Source organism: Lepus europaeus, chromosome 7 (assembly GCF_033115175.1).
Source record: "Lepus europaeus isolate LE1 chromosome 7, mLepTim1.pri, whole genome shotgun sequence".
Classification (NCBI taxonomy): domain Eukaryota; kingdom Metazoa; phylum Chordata; class Mammalia; order Lagomorpha; family Leporidae; genus Lepus; species Lepus europaeus.
The window spans coordinates 57,153,030-57,175,691 of NC_084833.1; the positions used below are offsets into that span (position 1 = coordinate 57,153,030).

At 40.9% G+C, this 22,662-nt stretch overlaps 1 protein-coding gene across 1 annotated transcript; it reads left to right on the top strand.

The window, feature by feature from the left end:
- The first annotated feature begins 767 nt into the window (after nt 1-767).
- LOC133764447 (olfactory receptor 10A3) lies at nt 768-1,748 on the top strand. The gene has a single exon (XM_062198124.1). It carries the CDS (start codon nt 768-770, stop codon nt 1,746-1,748), a length of 981 nt encoding a protein of 326 aa, XP_062054108.1.
- The last annotated feature ends 20,914 nt before the right edge of the window (nt 1,749-22,662 follow it).

Genomic DNA, 22,662 nt, shown 5'->3' on the forward strand with positions numbered 1-22,662 from the left:
TTAATATTGGTGTGTGCGTGTGGAGAAAGAGAGACAGAAAGAGGGAGAGAGAGATACTAAACCATGAGATCAGAAAGACTCTAAATAGTAATTTCTATAGTTCTGATTTTATTGTCACAAGCATGGACTATAAACCGACCACTCTATTTTCCTATGGAGGCAAATTTCAATATAATTAGTTAGGATCAGCCTGACCAAAAATCAAAATGCTTGAAGCCAATTTATGTATGCTCACTTAAGATAAGTGCAATAAACATTTAATTCCATTTGAATGCTTCTATTTCCATTTGGATGTGTTATTTTTATTGTCCAGGTTAAAGTAATATGAATACATTTTGAATTTTGATATTTATCATAAATATTCATCAAAGTATGTTTGCTTTTTGAATTATTACTAGTTCTATATTTTCTCTATATTTCTTCTGTCTAATTTTAAACTCCTTATTTTAAATTTATATATAAATATATAATATTATAAACTCAGATATGTATGCCTTAAAATGGACAACAGATTCTAAATGACACGTTTTTGTATGTTTTAATTTTCTACATAGCAAAAAAGTAGCAAAAGAACGCTTGCTGTTATTTTGTGCTTTTAAAACAGGTTTTCTGATTTAAAATTCCTCACTTCTTCATTTATATTTTAAAGAATCACTATTACAAGCTGTTGGCCATTCTTCTGTCAAGAATATGTCGTTACATCACCTGTCAAGAATTCCAAACTCAGATTCTTAGTTCCTGGACTGTGACTTCATGCTTTATATGCTATGCCCATAAAAACGATATTGGGCTCACCTATGGCAATGAAACGACAGAATCAAAGCTCTGTGGTTGACTTCATCCTCTTGGGGTTTTCCAACTTCCCTGAATTCCAAGAGCAGGCCTTTGGGCTTTTCTTGATCATTTATCTGGTGACTCTGGTAGGAAATGTCATCATTATAGTTGTCATCTCCCTGGACCAGAGCCTCCACGTCCCCATGTACCTGTTCCTCCAGAACTTATCTGTGGTGGAGGTGAGTTTCAGTGCAGTCATTGTGCCTGAAATGCTGGTGGTCCTCTCTGCTGAGAAGGCTACGATTTCTTTTGCGGGCTGCTTTGCACAAATGTACTTCATTCTTCTTTTTGGTGGAACTGAGTGTTTCCTCCTAGGAGTCATGGCTTACGACCGATTTGCTGCAATCTGCCATCCTCTGAGCTACCCAATGATTATGAACAGATGCGTTTTTAGGAAACTGGTCGTGTTCTCATGGGTCTCAGGAATTCTGGTGGCCACTGTGCAGACCACATGGGTATTTAGTTTCCCCTTTTGTGGCCCCAATGAAATTAACCATCTCTTTTGTGAAACTCCCCCAGTTTTAGAGCTCACATGTGCAGATACCTTCCTGTTTGAAATCTATGCCTTCACAGGTACCATTTTGATCGTTACAGTTCCTTTCTTACTGATTCTCTTGTCTTACATTCGAATTCTCTCTGCCATCCTGAAGATGCCATCAAGTACTGGGAGACAAAAGGCCTTTTCTACCTGTGCTTCTCATCTCACATCCGTCACCCTCTTCTATGGCACGGCCAATATGACTTATATACAACCCAAATCCAGCTACTCACCAGAAACCAAGAAGCTGATGTCACTGGCTTACTCACTGCTCACACCTCTGCTGAACCCACTCATCTACAGCTTGCGAAACAGTGAGCTGAAAAGGGCTTTGAAGAAATTATGGCAAAGAAAAGTGATTTTACACACTGTCTGACTTGGTGAGAAGACATTTGATATTTGATCACTGTGCAACTGAACTTTATTTAGATTTACTAAATGGTGAAAACAGTTTGCATTTCTTGGTATGCATATGCTTAATTTGTTGACTTCTTCACCTTTATTGTATATCAGGAGCATTTTTATGTGTTAAAGTCTCCATTCCTCATACAGATGCATAATATTCCTTAAATTGGGGATAACAGTTGCTCAATAATTTATTGTCTTTACTTGTGCCTTTTTTGGTGACAACAGACTGTAATGAAATAACTATTTTATATATTCATAACTTCTGGTGCTTTTAATTTTTACAGAACAGACATCACAAAGTGGGTTTGATAGATCAAAGCAAATGAGTTTGCAAATTTTCATAGATGATTGTGAATTACTTTTCTAAATAATTGAAACTACATCACACTGACCTATATACTGATCATGTGCAACTCACTGTGTTGAACTCCAAGAAACGTACAAATACAGGGAATGGAAAAATCTGTTCCATGAATGCTGGAAGGGCAGCTCCCACTTACTGATCTGGTTCCACTCTGAAACACAGAGATGCTGTGACATGGAGTTTGATTTCTTCTGGTTATCTTAGAATATATTCATCTAGAGAATATCATGTGAACTTTTTGAGGGTCATTTATAGTATTATACTCCTTTTTACCTATCAACCATTATTTTTTAGAAATCTAGTCACATTTCTTATATTGGGCAAAAATTTCCACCATATTGGTCACACGTGTAATTTTTTTTCTTCTGGAACAAAAATATGAGGACACTTCAAAATTAAAAGTTAGTTGGGTACAAATTTTTTAATATACATACTTTTTTCATAATACACATTTTTTCATGAACTTTTTGAAGGCCCTTTGGTGTATTGAGTTATGCCTATATTCTATGTGCATCTTTCTGAGAATAAATAGACGTTTTGTAACATTGAAATGTAACATTTCACTCTTGCTTCCTGTTTAACAGTCCACTCATTGCCTCTACTTCAAAGTACTACCCTTCATTCCTGCTCTGAGGGAGGTAGAAAAGAGATTAGGTCACCTTCTCTCTATGAAGCAGTCATTCATATCATGGAAAAACCCTTTTTCCTTCACATGCATCCCTGCCAAAAGTAGGTGTGGAAGAGCACATCTAATAAGAGTTTCGAAAACAATAAAGGAGAAACATTATGTGCAGAGGGTTGAAATCTCTGAGTCATATCTGAATGTTGCATGATACTGTTTTCAGTGGAGCACCAAACAAGCATGGGCAAAATCCTTTCAGTCAATGTCCTGAAACTTCCTGTCACATCTTAAAAGCGCCCATTAAGTAATGCCTGTCTGAAACAAACAAGTAAACAAAATACTCCAAATGCAGAACTTTCTAAAATCATTCTTTAGTTCATTTGTTCATTCATTTATTACATAAAGCACTTTTTTAAAAGAAAAATTCTCTAATAAATTGAGATCCAAATCTCAATGAAATAGTTCTTGCTCTTGAGGATTTACAGTTTATTGGGTAGTCATTAGACTTTTTCCTAATCTTTGTTTTCTTTTTTTAATTTATTGGAACAACTTATTTATTTAAAAGGCTGAGTTACAATAGGGAGAGGCAGAGACAGAGAGAGATCTTCTATCCACTGGTTCCCTTCCCAGATGGCCACAACAACTAGGGCTGGGCCAGGCTGAAGTCAGGAGCTTCATCCTGGTCTCCTACGTGAGTGCAGGGGCCCAAGCACTTGGGCCATCTTCCACTGCTTTGCCAGGCATGTTAGCAGGGAGTTAGATTGGAAGTGGAGCAGCCAGGATATGAACTGGTGCACCTATGGGATGTTGGTGCTGCATGCCACAGCTTAAACAATGAGCCACAGTGCCAGTCCCAGGAATTAGACTTTGAAAGATCCTTAGTTTCATATACTTTCCTACATCACTGTGCTTTGACAAATAAAATCTTGAGTTGGCAAGATGTTTATAGGAATTACAGTAAGAAATCAGGTGGCAGTTAAGTCCTAATGCACACCTGTGTGTGTATTCAAAGCATGAGTGGGCTGCAAAAGTTAATTGAAAATGGAATTTAATGATAATGTGAATTTTCTATAATTTTTAATAGAAGTATAATAACTCATGAGTTATTCATGCTCTTCTTCTAAAAACATTATTTGAAGGCTGGTGCTGTGGCTCACTAGGCTAATCCTCTTCCTGTGGCGCCGGCACCCTGGGTTCTAGTCCTGGTTGGGGTGCCGGATTCTGTCCCGGTTGCTCCTCTTCCAGTCCAGCTCTCTGCTATGGCCCGGGAAGGCAGTGGAGGATGGCCCAAGTGCTTGGGCGCTGCACCTGCATGGGAGACCAGGAGGAAGCACCTGGCTCCTGGCTTCAGATCAGCACAGTGCGCTGGCTGTAGTGGCCATTTGGGGGGTGAACCAATGGAAGGAAGACCTTTCTCTCTGTCTCTGGGGCCATCTTCTACTGCTTTCCCAGGCCATAGCAGAGAGCTGGATGGGAAGTGGAGCAGCCGGAACTTGAACTGGCTCCCATATGGGATTCTGGCTCTGCAGACAGTGGCTTTACCTGCTACACCACAGCGCTGACCCCCAGAAGTATTTAGTTTTTAATGAAACTGTTGCTAATTGTATATTTTAAAGTGTTGTTATGCTCTATTACTTTGCTATTTATTTTAAATTACTTTAAATCTTTATAATTTTTAATCACAAAAGTAATACATGCTTACAGTAAAATATAGCCTAAAGATAGAAGTAAGTAAAAGAGTTGTTTCTCTCCTTAACAAGTCTCTAGTGCAAACAAAAGCCTAAACAACATTCAAAACTGTTGAACATATAACACACAGAGATAAATTTAAAGGCATATGGGACCAAATACAAAGTGAAAAAATTATAACTTATATTACCTAATTATCAGAAAAATGAGCCAAGCATTAGAGAAGCACATTAAATATTTTATTGTATACTCCTAATAAAATTGTTTCTGAATTTGGATAAGGAATTTGAAGTCGCTTTGATGAGTATAATTTTCCAATACAAGTTTATATGCTTGAAATGGCTACATGAAATCCCTGACCCAGTCATCATAGGGATGATTTCTCATTTTTGATTGTTACTATTAACAAAAAAATTGGTCTCACAAGACAATTGAAAAACTTTTTAAAAACCTAAGCTCTTCTTTCTTTGGTTGGAGTACATAATGTTGAATTTATTGTGGATACTGACAATGGGTTTCACAACTATTTCAGTTCTTTTCACATGGAATATTTAAAAATGATAGCTGTTAAAATAATAAACTAATGGGGCTGGTGCCGTTGCCTGCGAAGCCTGCATCCCATGTAGGCCTTGGTCCAAGTCCTGGCTGTTCCACTTCCAATCCAGCTCCCTACTATGGCCTGGGAAAGCTGTGGTAGATGGCTCAGGTCCTTGGGCCCATGTGGGAGACCTAGAAGAAGCTCCAGGCTTCTGGCTTTGGATAGGCCTAGCTCCGACCTTTGCAGCCATTTAGGGAGTGAACCAGCAGATTTACAGAGAGGCAGAAACAGAGAAAGAGAGAGATCCTCCATCTGCTGGTACTGTCGCCAAATGGTTGCAATGACTGGAGCTGGGCTGATTTGAAGCCAGGAGCCTGGAGCCTCTTCACAGTCTCCCATGTGAGTGTAGGGGCCCAAGGACCTGGGCCATCTACCACAGCTTTCCCAGGCCACAATAGGGAACTGGATAAGAAGTGGAGCAGCTGGGACTCAAAACAGTGCCCACATGGGATGCTGGCTTCACAAGTGGCATTTTTACCTGCTGTGCTTAAAATAAAATAAAATAAAATAAAATAAACTTTAATTGGGAAGCCATTAGACTGCAGCAGCTCTGGCACTCTGACTTCTAAACAGAACAAACCAAAGCCAGATGCAAACACTGACACTTGAAACTGTACCAATCAGAAAACACCAAGTAGGCTATAAGTACAAACTTTCCACTCCAACCAATCAAAATTATTTCCTTGGTCTTGCTTCTGCAATTACTTCACTTTAGAAAGCTTCTCTTTGTGCCCCTTCCGGCAGAATGCTAGCTGTTTATGGTCTGGGGCTGCCTAGACTTATGGATAGCTGAAGATTCAAATAAACCTTTCCTGTGTTTGAAGTTTCCTTTTATCCCAATTAAGTGCTAATCTGCAGAATGAACATGCAAACCAAGAGCTGTTAGGAACAGGTAGCTGAGATGCAAAAGAACAGAAGAGTATGTGAAAGCAGAGGTTTGAGGCCACTCTGGGGAGCTGCCGCCTCCAGGGCCCTCCCTGATACCGGCTCTGACTCTCCATCAGCTACATTATTGCCTGGACTCTTCTTCCAAGACACCTAGAACCCGACAGCCACTTGAGAGAGGCAGCAACGCACTCTGCCAAGACATCTCCTGGGCTTCCCTCGGTATCCCTGGGAATAGTGCAGATCCTGCGAATGGAGCTCACTGTCTTCAGGAAACCCAGGATCCCATGAGAAACTCAGCTGTTTAGGCCAGTGCTTTGAGAAGCCCCAGGGAGACTGCATGAGCCCAGTGACAACCGTCTGGGACTCTCTCTCTCTCTCTCTTTTTAAAAAAGCTTTTATTTGGTAGATATAAATTTCCAAAGTACAGTTTATGGGTTACAATGGAGTTTTCCCACCCATAACTTCCCTCCCACCCGTAACCCTCCCATCTCCCGCTCCCTCTCCCATTCCTTTTTTTTTTTTAAGTAAGTGATGATAAATATCTTTTTTCTTTTTTTTTTATTTCATAAATGTGAATTTACAAAGTGCAACTTTTGTATTGTTGTGGCTCCCCCCCCCCCACAACCTCCCTCCCTCCCATGGCCCACCCCTCTCCCACTCCCTCTCCCATCCCGCCCTTTATCGAGTTTCATTTTCAATTACCTTCATATACTGAAGATCAACTTAGTATATACTAAGCAAGGATTTCAACAGGCTGCACTCACACAACTGCACAAGGTATAGGGTATTGTTTGACTAGTAGTGTTTTTACGTTTCATAGTAAAACACATTAAGGACAGAGATCCTATGTGGGGAGCATGTACCCAGTGACTCCTGTTGTTGATTTAACAATTGGCACTCTTATTTATGACGTCAGCAATCACCCGAGACTCTTGCTATGAGCTGTCTAGGCTATGGAAGCCCCTTGAGTTCACCGACTCTGAACTTGTTTAGTCAAGACCGTGTCACAGTGGAGGTTCCTTCCTCCCTTCAGAGAAAGGCACCTCTCTCCTTGATGGCCTGTTCCTTCTGCTGGGGTCTTGTTCACCAGGATCTTTCATTTAGATTGTTTTTGCCACTGTGTCATGGCTTTCCATGCCTGTGAGACTCTCATGGGCCTTTTAGCCAGATCCGAATGTCCCAAGGGTTGATTCTGAGGCAGGAGTGCTGTTTTGGGCATTTGCCATTCTATGAGTCTGCTGTGTGTCCTGCTTCCCCCGCAGGATCATTCTCTCCCTTTTAATTCTATCCTTCATTATTTGCAGACACTGGTCTTATTTGTGAAATCTCTTCAACACATACCCTATCTTTTTGATCGGTTGTGTATTTATACTTATCACTTTACCAAGTGCGCTGGCATTGGTACCTGCCTCCTTGGTAAGATTGAGTTGAAATCCCCTGGCACATTTCTAGTTCCACCATTGGAGGTAAGTCCGAGTGAGCATGTGCCAACCTATATATCTCCTCCCTCTCTTATTCCCACTTCTATGTTTAACAGAGATCACTTTTCTGTTAATTTTAAACGCCTAAGAATGATTGTGCATTGATTACAGAGTTCAACCAGTGGTCTTATGTAGAACAAACAGAGCAACAACAACAACAAAAATACTAAAAGGAATAAAGTAGTAAGTTGTTCCTCAACAGTCTAGACAAGGGCTGATCCTGTCATTGTCTCTCATAGTGTGGGACTCTTTATTCTAGGTCCTGCCTGGCCTCTCAGAACACAGACTGAGTATCTCTTGATAAACTTTAAAAGCATTTGTTATATACCAGTTCACCTTAACACAGTAACTTGGAGGTTGGATACATTCTCAAATGTTACAAGGCAGAAACATCACCTAGAGAGCTGGTTAATCTACAGATGCATGGCTCCCAATGCAGGGATTCTGACTCTGTGGGTCTGGGGCAGAGTCAAAGAGTTTGCATTTCTGACAAACTCTTAGGTCTTGCTGATACTGGCTGACCCAGGATGACACAAGAAGTAGCCCTGCCCTGCAGGGTATTTTAAATATTTAAGAGACAGAGTAACAGAATTAATAAATGTGAAGTGCCAAGAGCTGTGCCCAGCGTGTGACAGTCACTCAGCAAAGGGTGAGTTTCAACATTTGCTGCTGTTGTAGTTCTTCCTTCATGTTAGAAATGAAGGGGAGAAGAAGTGGGAAAGGGGAGGGTTGCGGGTGGGAGGGAAGTTATGGGGGGGAGAAGCAATTGTAATCTATAAGCTGTACTTTGGAAATTTATATTCATTAAATAAAAGTTTAAAAAAAAAAAAAAGAAAATACAATCTAGGCCAGCGCCATGGCTCAATAGGCTAATCCTCCGCCTGCGGCGCCGGCACCCTGGGTTCTAGTCCCGGTCAGGGTGCTGGATTCTGTCCCGGATGCTCCTCTTCCAGTCCAGCTCTCTGCTGTGGCCCACGAAGGCAGTGGAGGATGGCCCAAGTCCTTGGGCCCTGCACCCACATGGGAGACCAGGAGAGGCACCTGGCTCCTGGCTTAGGATCAGCATGGTGCACTGGCCACAGCGGCCATTGGAGGGTGAACCAACGGAAAAGGAAGACCTTTCTCTCTGTCTCTCTCTCTCACTGTCCACTCTGCCTAGAAAAAAAAAAAAGAAAATACAATCTGCCAATTACCTATACTGGGCAAGGCTGTAAGCAAGTGTTCACTTATTTTCTGTAACTATATTCCTAGGTTTGTGGGAATGATCAGAAACTTCAGTGTGGGACTGTTACCACACTTCTATTTTAATTGTCTTTCATGCTTTATAGCACCATACATGACTATATTAGTCACCTTTTTGTTACTTTAACTAGAATACCTAGGAGGAACTTCTTAGGAAGGAAGGAAGTTAATTTTTGGGGTATAGCTCAGAGATCCACTTTCCAGGATCAGGTGGCCCCACTAATCTGGTGCCTGGTGCTGGTAGTCCTGTGGTGAACCAGGATGCACACTTAGCTTATACATCCGACCCTCTCTCAAGTACCACCTTCTGAGGGCTAATTCCCAGGCACCTAAAGATCTCCCACCAGGCCCACCTCCTCGGCCTAACAATTGGAGCAAGTCTCCCTCCACAGTTAATCCAATAATCTTAATCCATTAACCATTAATGTAAGACTTTGCGGTTTAAATGCTGTTCAAGTTTGGGCAGCTAAATCTTGTTCAAACCATATCACATGACTGAAATTGTTTTTAAATGTAATTGTAAGGTTTTCTGATTGGCTAGCCATCCTTATAGCCCTCATGTTCCCTTCCCTTGAAATTTGTTTCATATAGTTTTATTTAGCTTTAATCTTTCCAATAATAATTATTTTCAAACACGTTATCCAACTACAAACATTCTGCATCTTTGTATGGCTAAAAAAATTTTCCTTTTGTCTTTGTTAAATAAAATTTACAGGAGGCTCCTGTACTAGGTCTCAACAGACCAAAGCAAATTGAAGTTACTCATGATGAAGTTTCATATTATCAAGCTGAAACTAAGTTATTCATCTGATTTTCTAATAAATTAGGAGAGACAGCCAAATTCCCAACTGGCCACTTATAGTTGACTTGATAAGACAATCCACTCTGCTTGAACTTTTACAAGGAGAGTAACTTTGTTTTTTTAATAGAAAACTTTTATTTAATAAATATAAATTTCAAAAGTACAACTTTTGGATTATTGCGGTTCTTCCCCCCATAACCACCCTCCCACCCACAAACCATCCCATCTCCTACTCCTTCTTCCATCCCATTCTTCATTAAGATTCATTTTTAATTATCTTTATATACAGAAGATCAACTTAGTGTATACTAAGGAAAGATTTCAACAGACTGCACCCACACACACACAAAGTATAAAGTACAATTGAAGACTAGTTTTACTGCTAATTCTCATAGTACAACACATTAAGGACAGAGGTCCTACATGGGGAGAAAGTGCACAGTGACTCCTGTTGTTGATTTAACAATTGACATTCTTTTTTATGACGTCAGTAATCACCCGAGTCTCTTGTGATGAGCTGCCAAGGCTATGGAAGCCTCTTGAGTTCACAAACTCTGACCTTATTTAGACAAGGCTATAATCAAAGTGGAAGTTCTCTCCTCCCTTCAGAGAAAGGTACCTCCTTTGATGGCCCATTCTTTCTGCTGGGATCTCACTCACAGAGATCTTTCAATTAGGTCATTTTTCGCCACAGTGTCTTGGCTTTCCATGCCTGAGATACTCTCATGGGCTTTTTAGTGAGATCCAAATGCCTTAAGGGCTGATTCTGAGGCCAGAGTGATGTTTAGGGCATTTGTCATTCTATGAGTCTGCTGCATATCCTGCTTCCCATGTTGGATCATTCCCAAGGAGAACAACTTTGAAATGACCAATCTTCTGTGTTCCTTAGTTCCTATACTCGCTGTCCACATGGCAAAGGGGTGTTCTCTGATTCTGAAGGGCTGCCTGATTAATGAACCATTCTTTGCATAAATAAATTGCTAAATTTATTTTGTTTAAATCTTTTCTCTCATCACCCATCTATATGCCACTGGATTGGCTGGGTATATGATTCTAGTGTTTTCAATAGTTATGTTTTAAGGAAGCTGAAACTTGATCGCACTATTATCTAGTTTCCAGTGTAGGGGAAAAGATATTAATGTCTGTCTTCCTTCTCTATCCTTCTTGGATATACTACCAATCCCCTTCTGCTTTCTTAATCTTAATTTGATTATTTCTGGTAGAAATTTCACCAAGATATTTTCTACCCATTTCAGTCTATCCTTTACTTTTTCTCCTCCTCTTCCTCCTTCCCTTCATTCTTACTCTCTCCTTCCCTTCTGAAAAATCTCAGGTGAGAGATTTTCCTCTTCTATTATTCCATCATCCCTACTTGAATAATTATGAGAATCATACCTAGCAGATCAATCTCCATGTCTCTTTTCATTACAGTTTTCATTTCTTAATAATTTTATTTGAACTCCAAATGAATTCTTTGAATTTTCTACTCTTCAGTTGGTATTCAGTATTATCTATTTTGCTATTCAACTTTTTCATGGAATACTTTTTAAAAATCATTTTAGAATTCTTCATTTTTTTACAGGTCCACATTATGGGCAGAATTGTGTCCCCAGAAATTCATACAGGAAGCCCTAATCCTCAGAATGTGACTGTAGTTAGAAATAGGGCCTTTAAAGCGGTCATTAAATTAAAATGAGGTCACTGGGAGAGGCCTTAATATAAAAACTGGTGTCTTTGTAAGAAGAGAAAGACAAAGCCCAGACAACATAGAGACTGAGGGATGACCGTGTGATGGCACAGTGAGAACATAGCCCTCTGAAAGCAGCTAAGGAGGCCTCAGACGAAATCAAACCCATAAATACCTTCATCTGGACTTTTAAGCTTCCAGAACTGTGAGAAATAAATTTCTGTTGGTTACACCTCCCAGGCTGTGTGTTATTTTGTTATGGTAGCCCTGGTCAATTAATGGTATGTGGTCAATTAATGGTATTAATAGCCTGTGACAAAGTCTGGCATCAAATGCTACAGCTGGCTTCTTTGTGCAAGGAGCCTTTTGGGTTTCTAAAGTTCCTTGATTTGCTCCCTGCCAACAGGGCACAGGCCTACAAGATCTTAGAGAAGCCCGTGAATAATAAGATCATGTGGGATAAGAGACAGATATACTATGGAGGCTGAGGTGGAGAAATCACTGTTATAATAATTTCTTTTCTCTATATGTGTTACGGCAGCCCACTTTTTTCTGATGTGATCATGCATATCAGCAGCCTGCTGAGACAAAGCTGCAGTTTTACTGAGTATGCTATTTTAGGCTGCCGTGCCAAGCTTTAAGGGCTCTAACTTATCAGGAAGGTCTTTCCTTTTTATTTGTTATCTACTCGGGACTTTTCAGTGCAGATTTAGAGATCACCTGGAACGGCTTATAAGGTAGTGTAAGGCTGCATCCAGAGTTTTTTTTTCCCACAAGCATTGATGTGGTTCTAGAGGAGAAAAGAAAGACAACCATCCTAAGCTGCCACCTGGGAGATCACCGTAGTCAGCAAGAGAGAGCAAGTCCTTCAAGGAAGGCTCTGAAGGGACTTCATATGGAAACGGGAATCTCAGTGCTGGCTGTGCTGTCAGTCCACAAATGGTCTTCTAGCAAAGGTTCAGTATCTTTGCTGAGCAAATAAACTAAAATGATGAGGAAGACCAAATGGAACTCTTGGGTCAGGCTGCATCATATGTCCAATCAACAAATGTCAGCCAAGTGGAATGAAGCTCCCCTGTGGTAGTGAACCAGAATAGCTGCAGGTTCCAGAGAAGCCAAGAGCCCAGCTCCTTGAAGTCCCAAATGGGTGACAATGCCAGAGGCAGTCCTGTGGGGCCAGAATCCCAAGGGAAAGGCATTATTTCTTAATTCCATATTATTGAATTAGAACTTTTAAATTTCTTAGCTGAGTTTGAAATATACTAATATCTTGTTATTTCTACAGTTAATTTGGGTTAATTTGTGTCTGCAGTTATTATGGGTTGAATTGTGCCCCATTCCCCCAAATTCCTTTTTGAAGTCCTAATTCCCAGTGTGTTTGAATGTGAACCTCTTTGGAGACAGGGTGTTTATAGAAGCATTTAAATTAAAATTAGAACATAAGAGTGGATCCTCATCCAATATGACTGGGGTCTTTATAAAAAGAGAAAATTTGGGCAAATATATGGAACCAATTCTGCCAGTACCTTGATTTTGGACTTACAGTCTCCAGAATGTGAGATAAAATTTTTGTTGTTTATCTAGCCTGTGACACTTTGTTCCTGTAGCCCTAGCAAACCAAATGTGTACATTGGAGAAATATCTAGTGAGTCTGTTTTTAACCAATATGTAATACTGATTAAAGAATATTTGTATAAGCCTCATGACTTGAAGTCAGGCAAATAATTAATAATAATTAACCCGCACCCTGGGTTCTAGTCCCGGTCGGGGCGCCGGTTCTGTCCCGCTTGCTCCTCTTCTAGTCCAGCTCTCTGCTGTGGCCCGGGAGTGCAGTGGAGGATGGCCCAGGTCCTTGGGCCCTGCACCCACATGGGAGACCAGGAGAAGCACCTGGCTCCTGGCTTCGGATCAGTGTAGTGGGCATTGGGGGGTGAACCAACAGAAAAGGAAAGGAAAGGATCTATGAAAACAATTTCTTCCATGCAATTATAGGGTTATTTTCATGAGGGATAAAAGTTAACAAATGATTTGTCTTTACCCTTCAAATAAATTTCATCACAAACATAAATATATACTAGTTACATTCTTGAGTGTTCACTGTTTTAAGATTTTAAGTAGGTACAGTTTGGAGAAGTAGCACCTCCCTTGAGGATTCTTGCTATAAATTGGGATATGGGTCAGTTCAAGTCCTTGTAGTACTGTTGAAGAGTCTACAATTCTATTTACTTAAATTTATCACCAATCTTGAGTTTGCAATTTTAGTGTTTGACTAGAGTGATTATTTTCAATCAATAGGTGGACTATTCTTAGAAGTAATTTCACAACTGAGAATGTATTTCTGTTTCCTTCCCATATAAATGACAATTTGTTTTGAATCAATGGCTTTGGCTTAATTTTTCTGAAAAGCCTGGACAATTTTGTCATTTTGTTATGACTGAGCCTAGCCTCATTATCATTAATTTATTTGTGTAATAGATATTTCTTTAGAGTCTATAGGAATTTGACCCTATTATTCAAACATAAATATTTTTGTTTGGGGATTTCTTTCCTCCCAATTCTCAATTAAAATGCTTGGGTGTTCATGATTTACACTCATCAATCACTGTGATTGGCTCAAAGGTATAACATGGTACAGCCAGAACCATGGGAATGTGATTTTTCTTCCCCTGGAATTTCTAGAAAAACAGTCTTATACTTCACTGATGGACTCTAAAGAATCTAAAGTGGAATGTTGCAGGAGCCATTTTGTAATCACAAGTGCAAAGTATGCAGAACACACCATGTATCAGGGCTGATAATTATCATAAACTGAGAGACAAACAGATGTGCAATGATCACATCATATAGGACAATAAAACTCTGACTACAACCAATGCAGCTATCAGCCTAAAACAGCTAGAACTTGTGGTTCTACTCACCATTCACTCCTTGAAATCTCTATCCCTTTCCAGCTCCAACCAGAGAAAGCCAAGTATGTTCCCCAAATGAATCACATGAGATGTGTACTTCAAGTTAACTTGCAGTTTCCCTAAGCCCTTGATATTTAAACAGAATATACTTGAAGTCTTCGCTTAAAAAAAAAATAAACTTTTCCTGCTCTCTGCCAAACTGAACAAACAGCCATGTTTATTTTTATTTGGGTGGCTTTAGTTTATTTCTACAAAATCAAGGTCTGGTTTGAACCCTTGAATTGTTTTGTACCTGGAACTGATAACACCTTTGAGCCTTTCATGTATATGATTTTATATAATTTTGGCATTAAGTCAAAGTATGTGAATTCTCTGGGACTTTCAATGAAAGACTACAATAGAAGATACAGTTTTGAGTTAAAAAAAATGTGCTCACACTTATGAGACCATAGGGCACTTTGCATTTATTCACATGGTTTCCTCTGAGCAAATGTCAACATGTTGATCTCTTTATGCTGTATTTTTCTGGAATGTGCACCTTTTCCTTTTTATTTATGTATTTATTTATTTTTATTTTTGACAGGCAGAGTGGACAGTGAGAGAAAGAGACAGAGAGAAAGGTCTTCCCTTGCCGTTGGTTCACCCTCCAATGGCTGCCACAGCTGGTGCACTGTGGCCGGTGCACCGCGCTGATCTGAAGGCAGGAGCCAGGTGCTTCTCCTGGTCTCCCATGCGGGTGCAGGGCCCAAGGACTTGGGCCATCCTCCACTGCACTCCAGGGCCACAGCAGAGAGCTGGCCTGGAAGAGGGGCAACCAGGACAGAATCCGGCACCCCGATCGGGACTAGAACCTGGTGTGCCAGCGCTGCAAGGTGGAGGATTAGCCTACTGAGCCACGGCGCCAGCCTGTGCACCTTTTCAACTTGAAAATTCAGACTTTTTTTTGGTAGAGAGGCAGAGAGATGGAGACAGAAACAAAGAGAGGAGAGGAAGAGGTAGGGAGGAAGGAATAGAGGAGGAAAGAGAAAGAGAGAGAGTGGGAGAGATTTAGACAGAGAGAGGGAGATTAGATTAGAGTAGAGAGAGGGAGAGATTTAGAGAACAAAAGCACTCTTTGCTGCTAGTTCATTTGACAAATATTTATATTGGCTGGGCCTGTGTCAGGTGGAAGGAGGGAGCTGGGAACTCAATCCAGATCTCCTATGTGGACAGTAGAGACCTAATTACTTGATCTTTCACAGCCTATGGTCTGCATTGGCAAGAGGTTGGAATCAGGAGCCAGAGGTGGGTATTCAGTCCAGGCACCTGATATGGAATGCAGTAAGCTAAATGGCATCTTAATCACTAGACCCAATCCCTTGCCCCAGATCTACTGCATGAACAGTTTTCTTAAATGTATTTGTCATTATTTCTGTCCCAATTATTCTGATATGATAGAAAGCCTACAATTCTCAAGAGGTAGCCTCACTGCTGCTCTATGATGACATAATTCCCTATTCACTAATATTCTTTCTTTGGGAGAAGCCTGAATAAAAACATGAGTATAGCAATCAGATTCTTGGCAGTAAGAACCCCCACAAACTCTTATCTCTAATGTTCCTTCTCTAGATTTCCCTACTTTCTAATCACTACTCACTTATTGGGGTTAACAGGTTAAGCAGCGTGTGCTTGTCCCTAGGAAGGGAAGATATCAAATGTATGTCAGGGTAATCCTGTCCTCATCAGCCAGAGACCATACTCCCAATATTTACCATGGGACTTTTATATTTTCTTAGGATCAACTTTTTTTTTTTTTTTTTGACAGGCAGAGTGGACAGTGAGAGAGAGAGAGACAGAGAGAAAGGTCTTCCTTTTCCATTGGTTCACCCTCCAATGGCCGCCACGGCCGGTGCGCTGCGGCTGGTGCACCGCACTGATCTGAAGGCAGGAGCTAGGTGCTTCTCCTGGTCTCCCATGGGGTGCAGGGCCCAAGGACTTAGGCCATCCTCCACTGCACTCCCGGGCCACAGCAGAGAGCTGGCCTGGAAGAGGGGCAACCAGGACAGAATCCGGTGCCCCTACCGGGACTAGAACCCAGTGTGCCGGCGCCGCAAGGCGGAGGATTAGCCTATTGAGCCACGGCGCCGGCCAGGAGCAGGTCCTTTTAAAACTTTGCTGGAGGGTGGGTAGGGAAGCAGGAGCAACAAATCCCATTAGGATTGGGGTGGAGCTGACAACAGTGGTTCGGCTGTGTGGCTACCTGGCTTCCAGCAATGGTGGTCGGGGCTAGAGCCTAGGATGGTGTCGGGGTATAGATTGTGCCATAGATATAACTGCACCATTTTCCTAACAAAGTGTGTGTGTGTGTGTGTGTGTGTTGAGCTGTGACTTGTTAGCAGTTGATGCAGACACTGGGAGGCAGAATTGCCAGTTTGAGGACAGAGAAGGAAGTCACTTAATATTTGTTCAACAATGTTTTCTGAATGACATATGTTTCAGGTTCTGTGTCAGATACTGGAAACAGAAAGATAAGCAAGACAGTCTAGTAAGAAACAACCCTTAGGGGCTGGCGCACTGTGGTGCAGTGGGTTAATGGCCTGGCCTGAAGTGCCGGCATCCCATATGGGCTCCCTGTTCTAGTCCTGGCTGCTCCACTTCTGATCCAGCTCTCTGCTATGGCCTGGGAAAGCAGTAGAAGATGGCCCAAGTCCTTGGACCCCTGCACCCACGTGGGAGACCCAGAAGAAGCTCCTGGCTTTGGATTGGCGCAGCTCCGGCCATTGCAGCCAATTGGGGAGTGAACCATTGGAAGGAAGACCTCTCTCTCTCTTTCTCTCTCTCTCTCTCTCTTCTCTCTAACTCTGACTTTCAAATAAATAAATAAATCTTTAAAAAAAAACCCTTAAACAAACACAAGATGAATACACATTTACAGTCAGTATAGCTATTATACAAGAAAAGGACAAGATGCTTTGGGATTACAACAGGAAGACCCTAATTAACCTGGAAGATGGTGGGCAGAGGAGTGCACTGGGAAGGACAGGGAAGCCTGAGAAAATGGCATAGAAATGGGGCCTTAAAGGCCCATAGGAGTTACTCAGGTCCACTTGTGGAGCGTGGAACAGTTCAGCTGGCAGGAACAAAGTGTGGGAAGATCTGAATGTGAGGAACCTGCTATCATTCCAGAGAAGGGAAAGGCCTGGAAAGGAGAAGAAGCGAGGTGAACAGATAAGCAGAAGCCAGACCATGCAAAGCCATGTAGGTAAAAAAGGCTTCTGAATTTCATGTATGAGGAATAAGAGGCCAACAGAAGGTTTAATGGAAAGTAGTGCCATGGATGGCCAGTGCCGCGGCTCACTAGGCTAATCCTCTGCCTGCGGCCCTGGCACACCGGGTTCTATTCCCAGTCAGGGTGCCGGATTCTGTCCCGGTTGCCCCTCTTCCAGGCCAGCTCTCTGCTGTGGCCCGGGAGTGCAGTGGAGGATGGTCCAAGTCCTTGGGCCCTGCACCCGCATGGGAGACCAGGAGAAGCACCCGGCTCCTGGCTTCAGATCAGTGAGATGCGCCGGCCGCAGTGGCCATTGGAGGGTGAACCAATGGTAAAGGAAGATCTTTCTGTCTCTGTCTCTCTCTCTCTCACTGTCCACTCTGTCAAAAAAAAAAAAAAAAAAAAAAAGAAAAAAGAAAGTAGTGCCATGGTAATATTTATACTTTAAAAATATTCTGAGTAGGTAATTGATGACAAGAAAGAGTGAAGACAGAAAGTAGGTAAAAAATGAGGCATTTATAAAGGCCCAGGGGACAGTGAGATGGCTTGGACTAAGACGGTGCAGATGGAAACAATGTGATTTTCTGCCAATATTTAAGAAATCATGTTGACAGTATATAGTAGTGGATTGTATGTGTGGAGGAGACAGGAAAGAGGAAAGAATCCAGAAAAGGAAAGAGACTGAATTACTGTGGCATAGGCCCTGTGCTGATCAGGTTTCTGTCTGAGGATTATATAGGCAGAAATGAATGAAAGTGGTACATGGTTAACAGAGAGAATAGAGACCTATGACACCATAAGATTTTCAGGGAGCAAGAAGTTCAAAATGGGAGACTGGAAGATAGGATACCAAAGACCAAAGGAAGTGGATCTAGAAGGAAGCCTCAGGACGGAGCCTCCAGGCACCAGTCATTCTAATGAAAGCTCAGGAGAGACCTGGCCCCTGTCAAAAGTGGACTAATTCTCACTGCCACCTAGTGGTTCACACTGTAATCACTATAATCTCACTGCTCAAATCTAGGGAGGGAAACTTGTCCTTGACCCACCAACATTGATAAATTTATAAAAAGTAATAGAAGAAGCCACATAAGTTATGGGCACAATTTGGGCAAGCAGCAAATTTCATGTCCCTAAAAGTGTATGTTTATCTTTTGTTAGGCTTAGGAGAAAGGTAAAGGTGTATTCTTAGTTCTTCTCCCCTCTTTCTTCTTTCACCATCATCATCACTTCCATGTCCACTGCCACTATAATCACCACCACCATCACTTACATCCTCACCATTTTCACTACCCCATCCCCACTTGCCACGATCACTTTCATCATCACTACCACCGCTTCCATTATCGGCTCTATCACCACCACCAGCACTACCATCACCATCACCATTATCACCATAGACACTACCACCCCATCACCACCACCACCACCATCACCACCAGAAGTGTTATCACACCAACTCCACTCATACTACCATTATCACCATCACCATCATCACTGCCACCACCACCACCACCACCACCACCACCCCACCACCACCCGACCACATCATCATTGTATCACATCATCATCATATCATCATCACTCTATATCCCATGTCTTATACATTCACAATAATTGATTATATTTCTTATTTCATTTGAGTATGTGGTCATAAATTTAAAACCACTTATTGATACCTATTATGTGCTAGGTGCTGTGCTTGAAGTTGGCACAAATATCAGGCACAGTCACTCATTTCCAGGAACTTACAATTAATGACTAATGCAATAAACTATTACAACACAATATGCTCAGTGTATAATTGCTGTTAACACTTGAGCTGTGAAACTTTATAAATAGGTCACTTAAGGGATCATGGTAGAGGTGATTGCTGTCATAGTTGGTAACAAAAATAGTTATATGGCAAAGACAAGAAAGAAGATTCTGCATATAGGGTGAAGCTAGAGTTTGAAAAGAATGAGGGATGTTAGGATTTCTAAGTAGAATAGAGTACAGTATTTGGAAGGTGGTAGAAAATGAGGCTATATCATTAAAGATGTTATGATCCAAGAAAAGGAGCTTGAATTCAATTTTGAAAGGTATGTGGAGTCACTGAAAGATGTTACACAGGGGGAGAAACAATCCAATTAATATTTTAATAATAGTGATTATTAAACACTTACTAAATATCCTGCTAAGTCCTTTACTTGAATGAGCTCATTTTAATCTTCACAACAATGCCATCTAATACAGAAGCTGAGAGACACTAAAAACCCTGTCCAAGAATTCAAAATTATTTTGTAGCTGAATAGGATTAGGACACAGGTTTCTTGGACTTCAGAGTTCATGCTTTTGGTTCTACTGCCTCTCATGTGATACAAGAACAGGAACCAGAAATGACAGACTTATGTGCCCCTAGCATGCTCCAATGGCTGTGCACTGAGATGTTGTCTCCAATATACAACCCATGCTAAAGCATTCTCCTGAAGTGGGAGGAGTGGAACTGAATGCCCAGAGATTGTGGGCAGGGCTGTTCAGGGCAATACTGACTATTACTGCAGACATGTCACACAACTGGAGACCGTCATGTGTCCCACCCATGCAGCTCTGCTGATACGCGGATCCCATCAAGGTGTGAAATTTGGTCATAAGTTATAGTTGTTTCTGGGAAGTAAACAAGGGTAGTTCTTTTTAGAAAGTTCATGTTTCCCCTACCCTTTGACTTCTCAGTAGGCTTTTAAGTAGGAGAAAACCAGGCATTCAATGCAAATGAAAATTCTTTCAATCACTGATATAACTATTTCCAAGAATCACCTAACTTTTTCTAACATTATAACCTTTACTAATAAAGTCTGTGGACTTACAATATTTGGCAATTTACAAAATTTCAAGTCACTCTTTCAAAAGAAAATACCTGTTTTTGGTATTAGGGTTTCTAGATGGACTGTTTCTATGTTTTTCTTTTTATCATTAAGAAACAGGACAGACCTGTCCCAGATGTCATTATGAGGATGGCTCAGCAGGATACTAGGACTCGCTGTAGGTCAGGATGGCCTATAGCAGTGGAAACATCAAAAGCAGAGAACAGACACCCATCTTAATAATTGCAAACCTGTCTCTTGGTCTGTCACTTTGTTCTATTTCATTCAGATAGTTATTCAATAGTCATTTTTTATTACTGTTTATTATTTGGAGTACTGGTTCTCAAAGTTGGTTTGGGGACATCTAAGAGACTGGAATATTCATAGGTTTTGTGAGGTTGAAATAATTTTCTTAATAATATAATATTAAAATCTTATTTTCCTTTTATCTTTCATTCTCTGAGGAACGTAGAGTTGTCCAGAAGCTATGCGATGCATTATATCACAACAGATTAAATATGGAAGAGCTATGAGACTTCAACTGTGTTTTAAGTCAGCTGTTAAAGAGACTTGCAAAAATGTAAAACATTCTTCTAAATATTTTAAAAATATAATTATTTTCCATAAAAATTGTTCTGTCAACACATTGTTGGGTAATTATTATTTTAACTGAGTCAACTTTTAAATATTAAAACATATTTTAAAAGTCTTTAATTTCTAGTATAGTAAATGTAAATTTCTATAATCTGTATAAATAAAAGCTCTTTTGAAGTTCTCCATAAATTCTAAGAGTGTAAAGGGGCCCTGGGCCTAAAAAGTTTGAGAGTTTTGGTTTAAAGAACTTATGGTACCAATTTCTCCATGAGTTTTAGAGGAAGGATGTACATCCTGATTTGCTTTTGCCCCCTGCAAAAAAGGAAAACAAGAGGTAGCAGAAATACATGTGCTTCCTGGTCCCTGGTCGCCTAGTGTCATACATTCCTCTCTGTACAGTTCAGCTGTTTCCTTGGTAACTAAACTGTAGCTGCCACCTGTGGCCTATTAACAATCTCCCTTGGTTGGTAGGATTCCATTGGGCAATGACAGGGAATAATTGAGGAACTTGGTGAAGAAGTTTCCTTAAGCAAGAAATTGGTTCCTCTGGAACTTGTTAAGCATGAACTCCACAGGGAAGATCATGAAAACACTTACTGAAATTAGAAATAGTGTTCAGGCCTTCTGGGAGAGTTACCAAGGGCAAACAATTGTCAGGAATCAGGGACTATGAGTTTATTCTTAAAGGTTTAGGTGTCAGCTTTAAGTTATGATGAGGGAGCAATTAAGTTAAAATGACTCCTGAGTTTCTAATGAGGCCACTTTTGAGTCTCTCTCTCGGGTCAAATGCTGCTCTAGAACAGGGGTGTGAATGTAACTGAAGTCTACTTTAAATCCAGATGTTTCCTTCACCTGGCCCTTTTTGCCACCTCCAATGTCAGTAACAGTTACAAAGACTTGCCAAACCTGGAGAAGTGGGCTAGACCTAAGATAGTGTAAGCCAATCATGGATTTCTGACAAGTTGGTGAGTCTAAACTAAGTTAAAAAAAATAGAGTTTCCCCTGGATAACACTTTGAGGCTTTGTTGTTCAATATAAGGGTATGAAACTAAAGTAAAAACAAAACAAACAATTTTATGAGCAAAACACAACTCTATTTTCCCTCACGAAAAAAATGCAGAGGACCCAAAAGAGTGAGAGAGAAGAGACAGTGCCCAGAGGTCTCTCTCTCTCAGTAATACAGCCTACACCCCAGAGTAGATTCCCTGGTCTGGGCCACAGCCTGTGGACCCCCAGTTTTGCACCAGGCTAACCCATGTACCTTGCAAAGAATGGCACATTTAACAGGGTGGCAGTGCTGTGATCACCTCCTCCCGAGTACCATTCAAAGTCTTACCGACGGGTTGAAATGGAAAAGTTTCAGTTCTACCTAAAGGGGAACACATTATATTCAGAAGAGAATGAGCAGATGGGAAGAGCATTTCAAGGTGAAAATTTTGTAACAAAAAACAAAAGAAGAAAAATGTAGGAGTATGAATAGAAAACAAATAAACCTGAGCGCCTGCTATGAAGTAGACACTGCCGAGCACTCCGTGCTTTAATTTAATGCTCTTATTAATCCTCCAGTGTGGCACTAATATTGCCTTCATTTTACTCATAGGAAATCTAGCTGTGGAAAGCATAAATTGTCCAAGGCTAAGTGGCCAACATGGAAATAGAATATATTCTCTAATTCCCAGATCCAAGTTTTTGACCATAACCTATGCTCATCACGTCCCGTTAACATCTTTATTCAACTAACAGTTACTCCATGTTAGACCCTAAAATAAGGACCCAAAACATGCCTCTGTCCACATGGGGCTTACGGTAAATAGCAAAAGACATATGTAAACTAATTACATAAATCAGCATATCACCACGAACCAAGGTAAGAGTTTAAAGGAATATACAATGCAAACCAATGTGTCCATCTATCCATC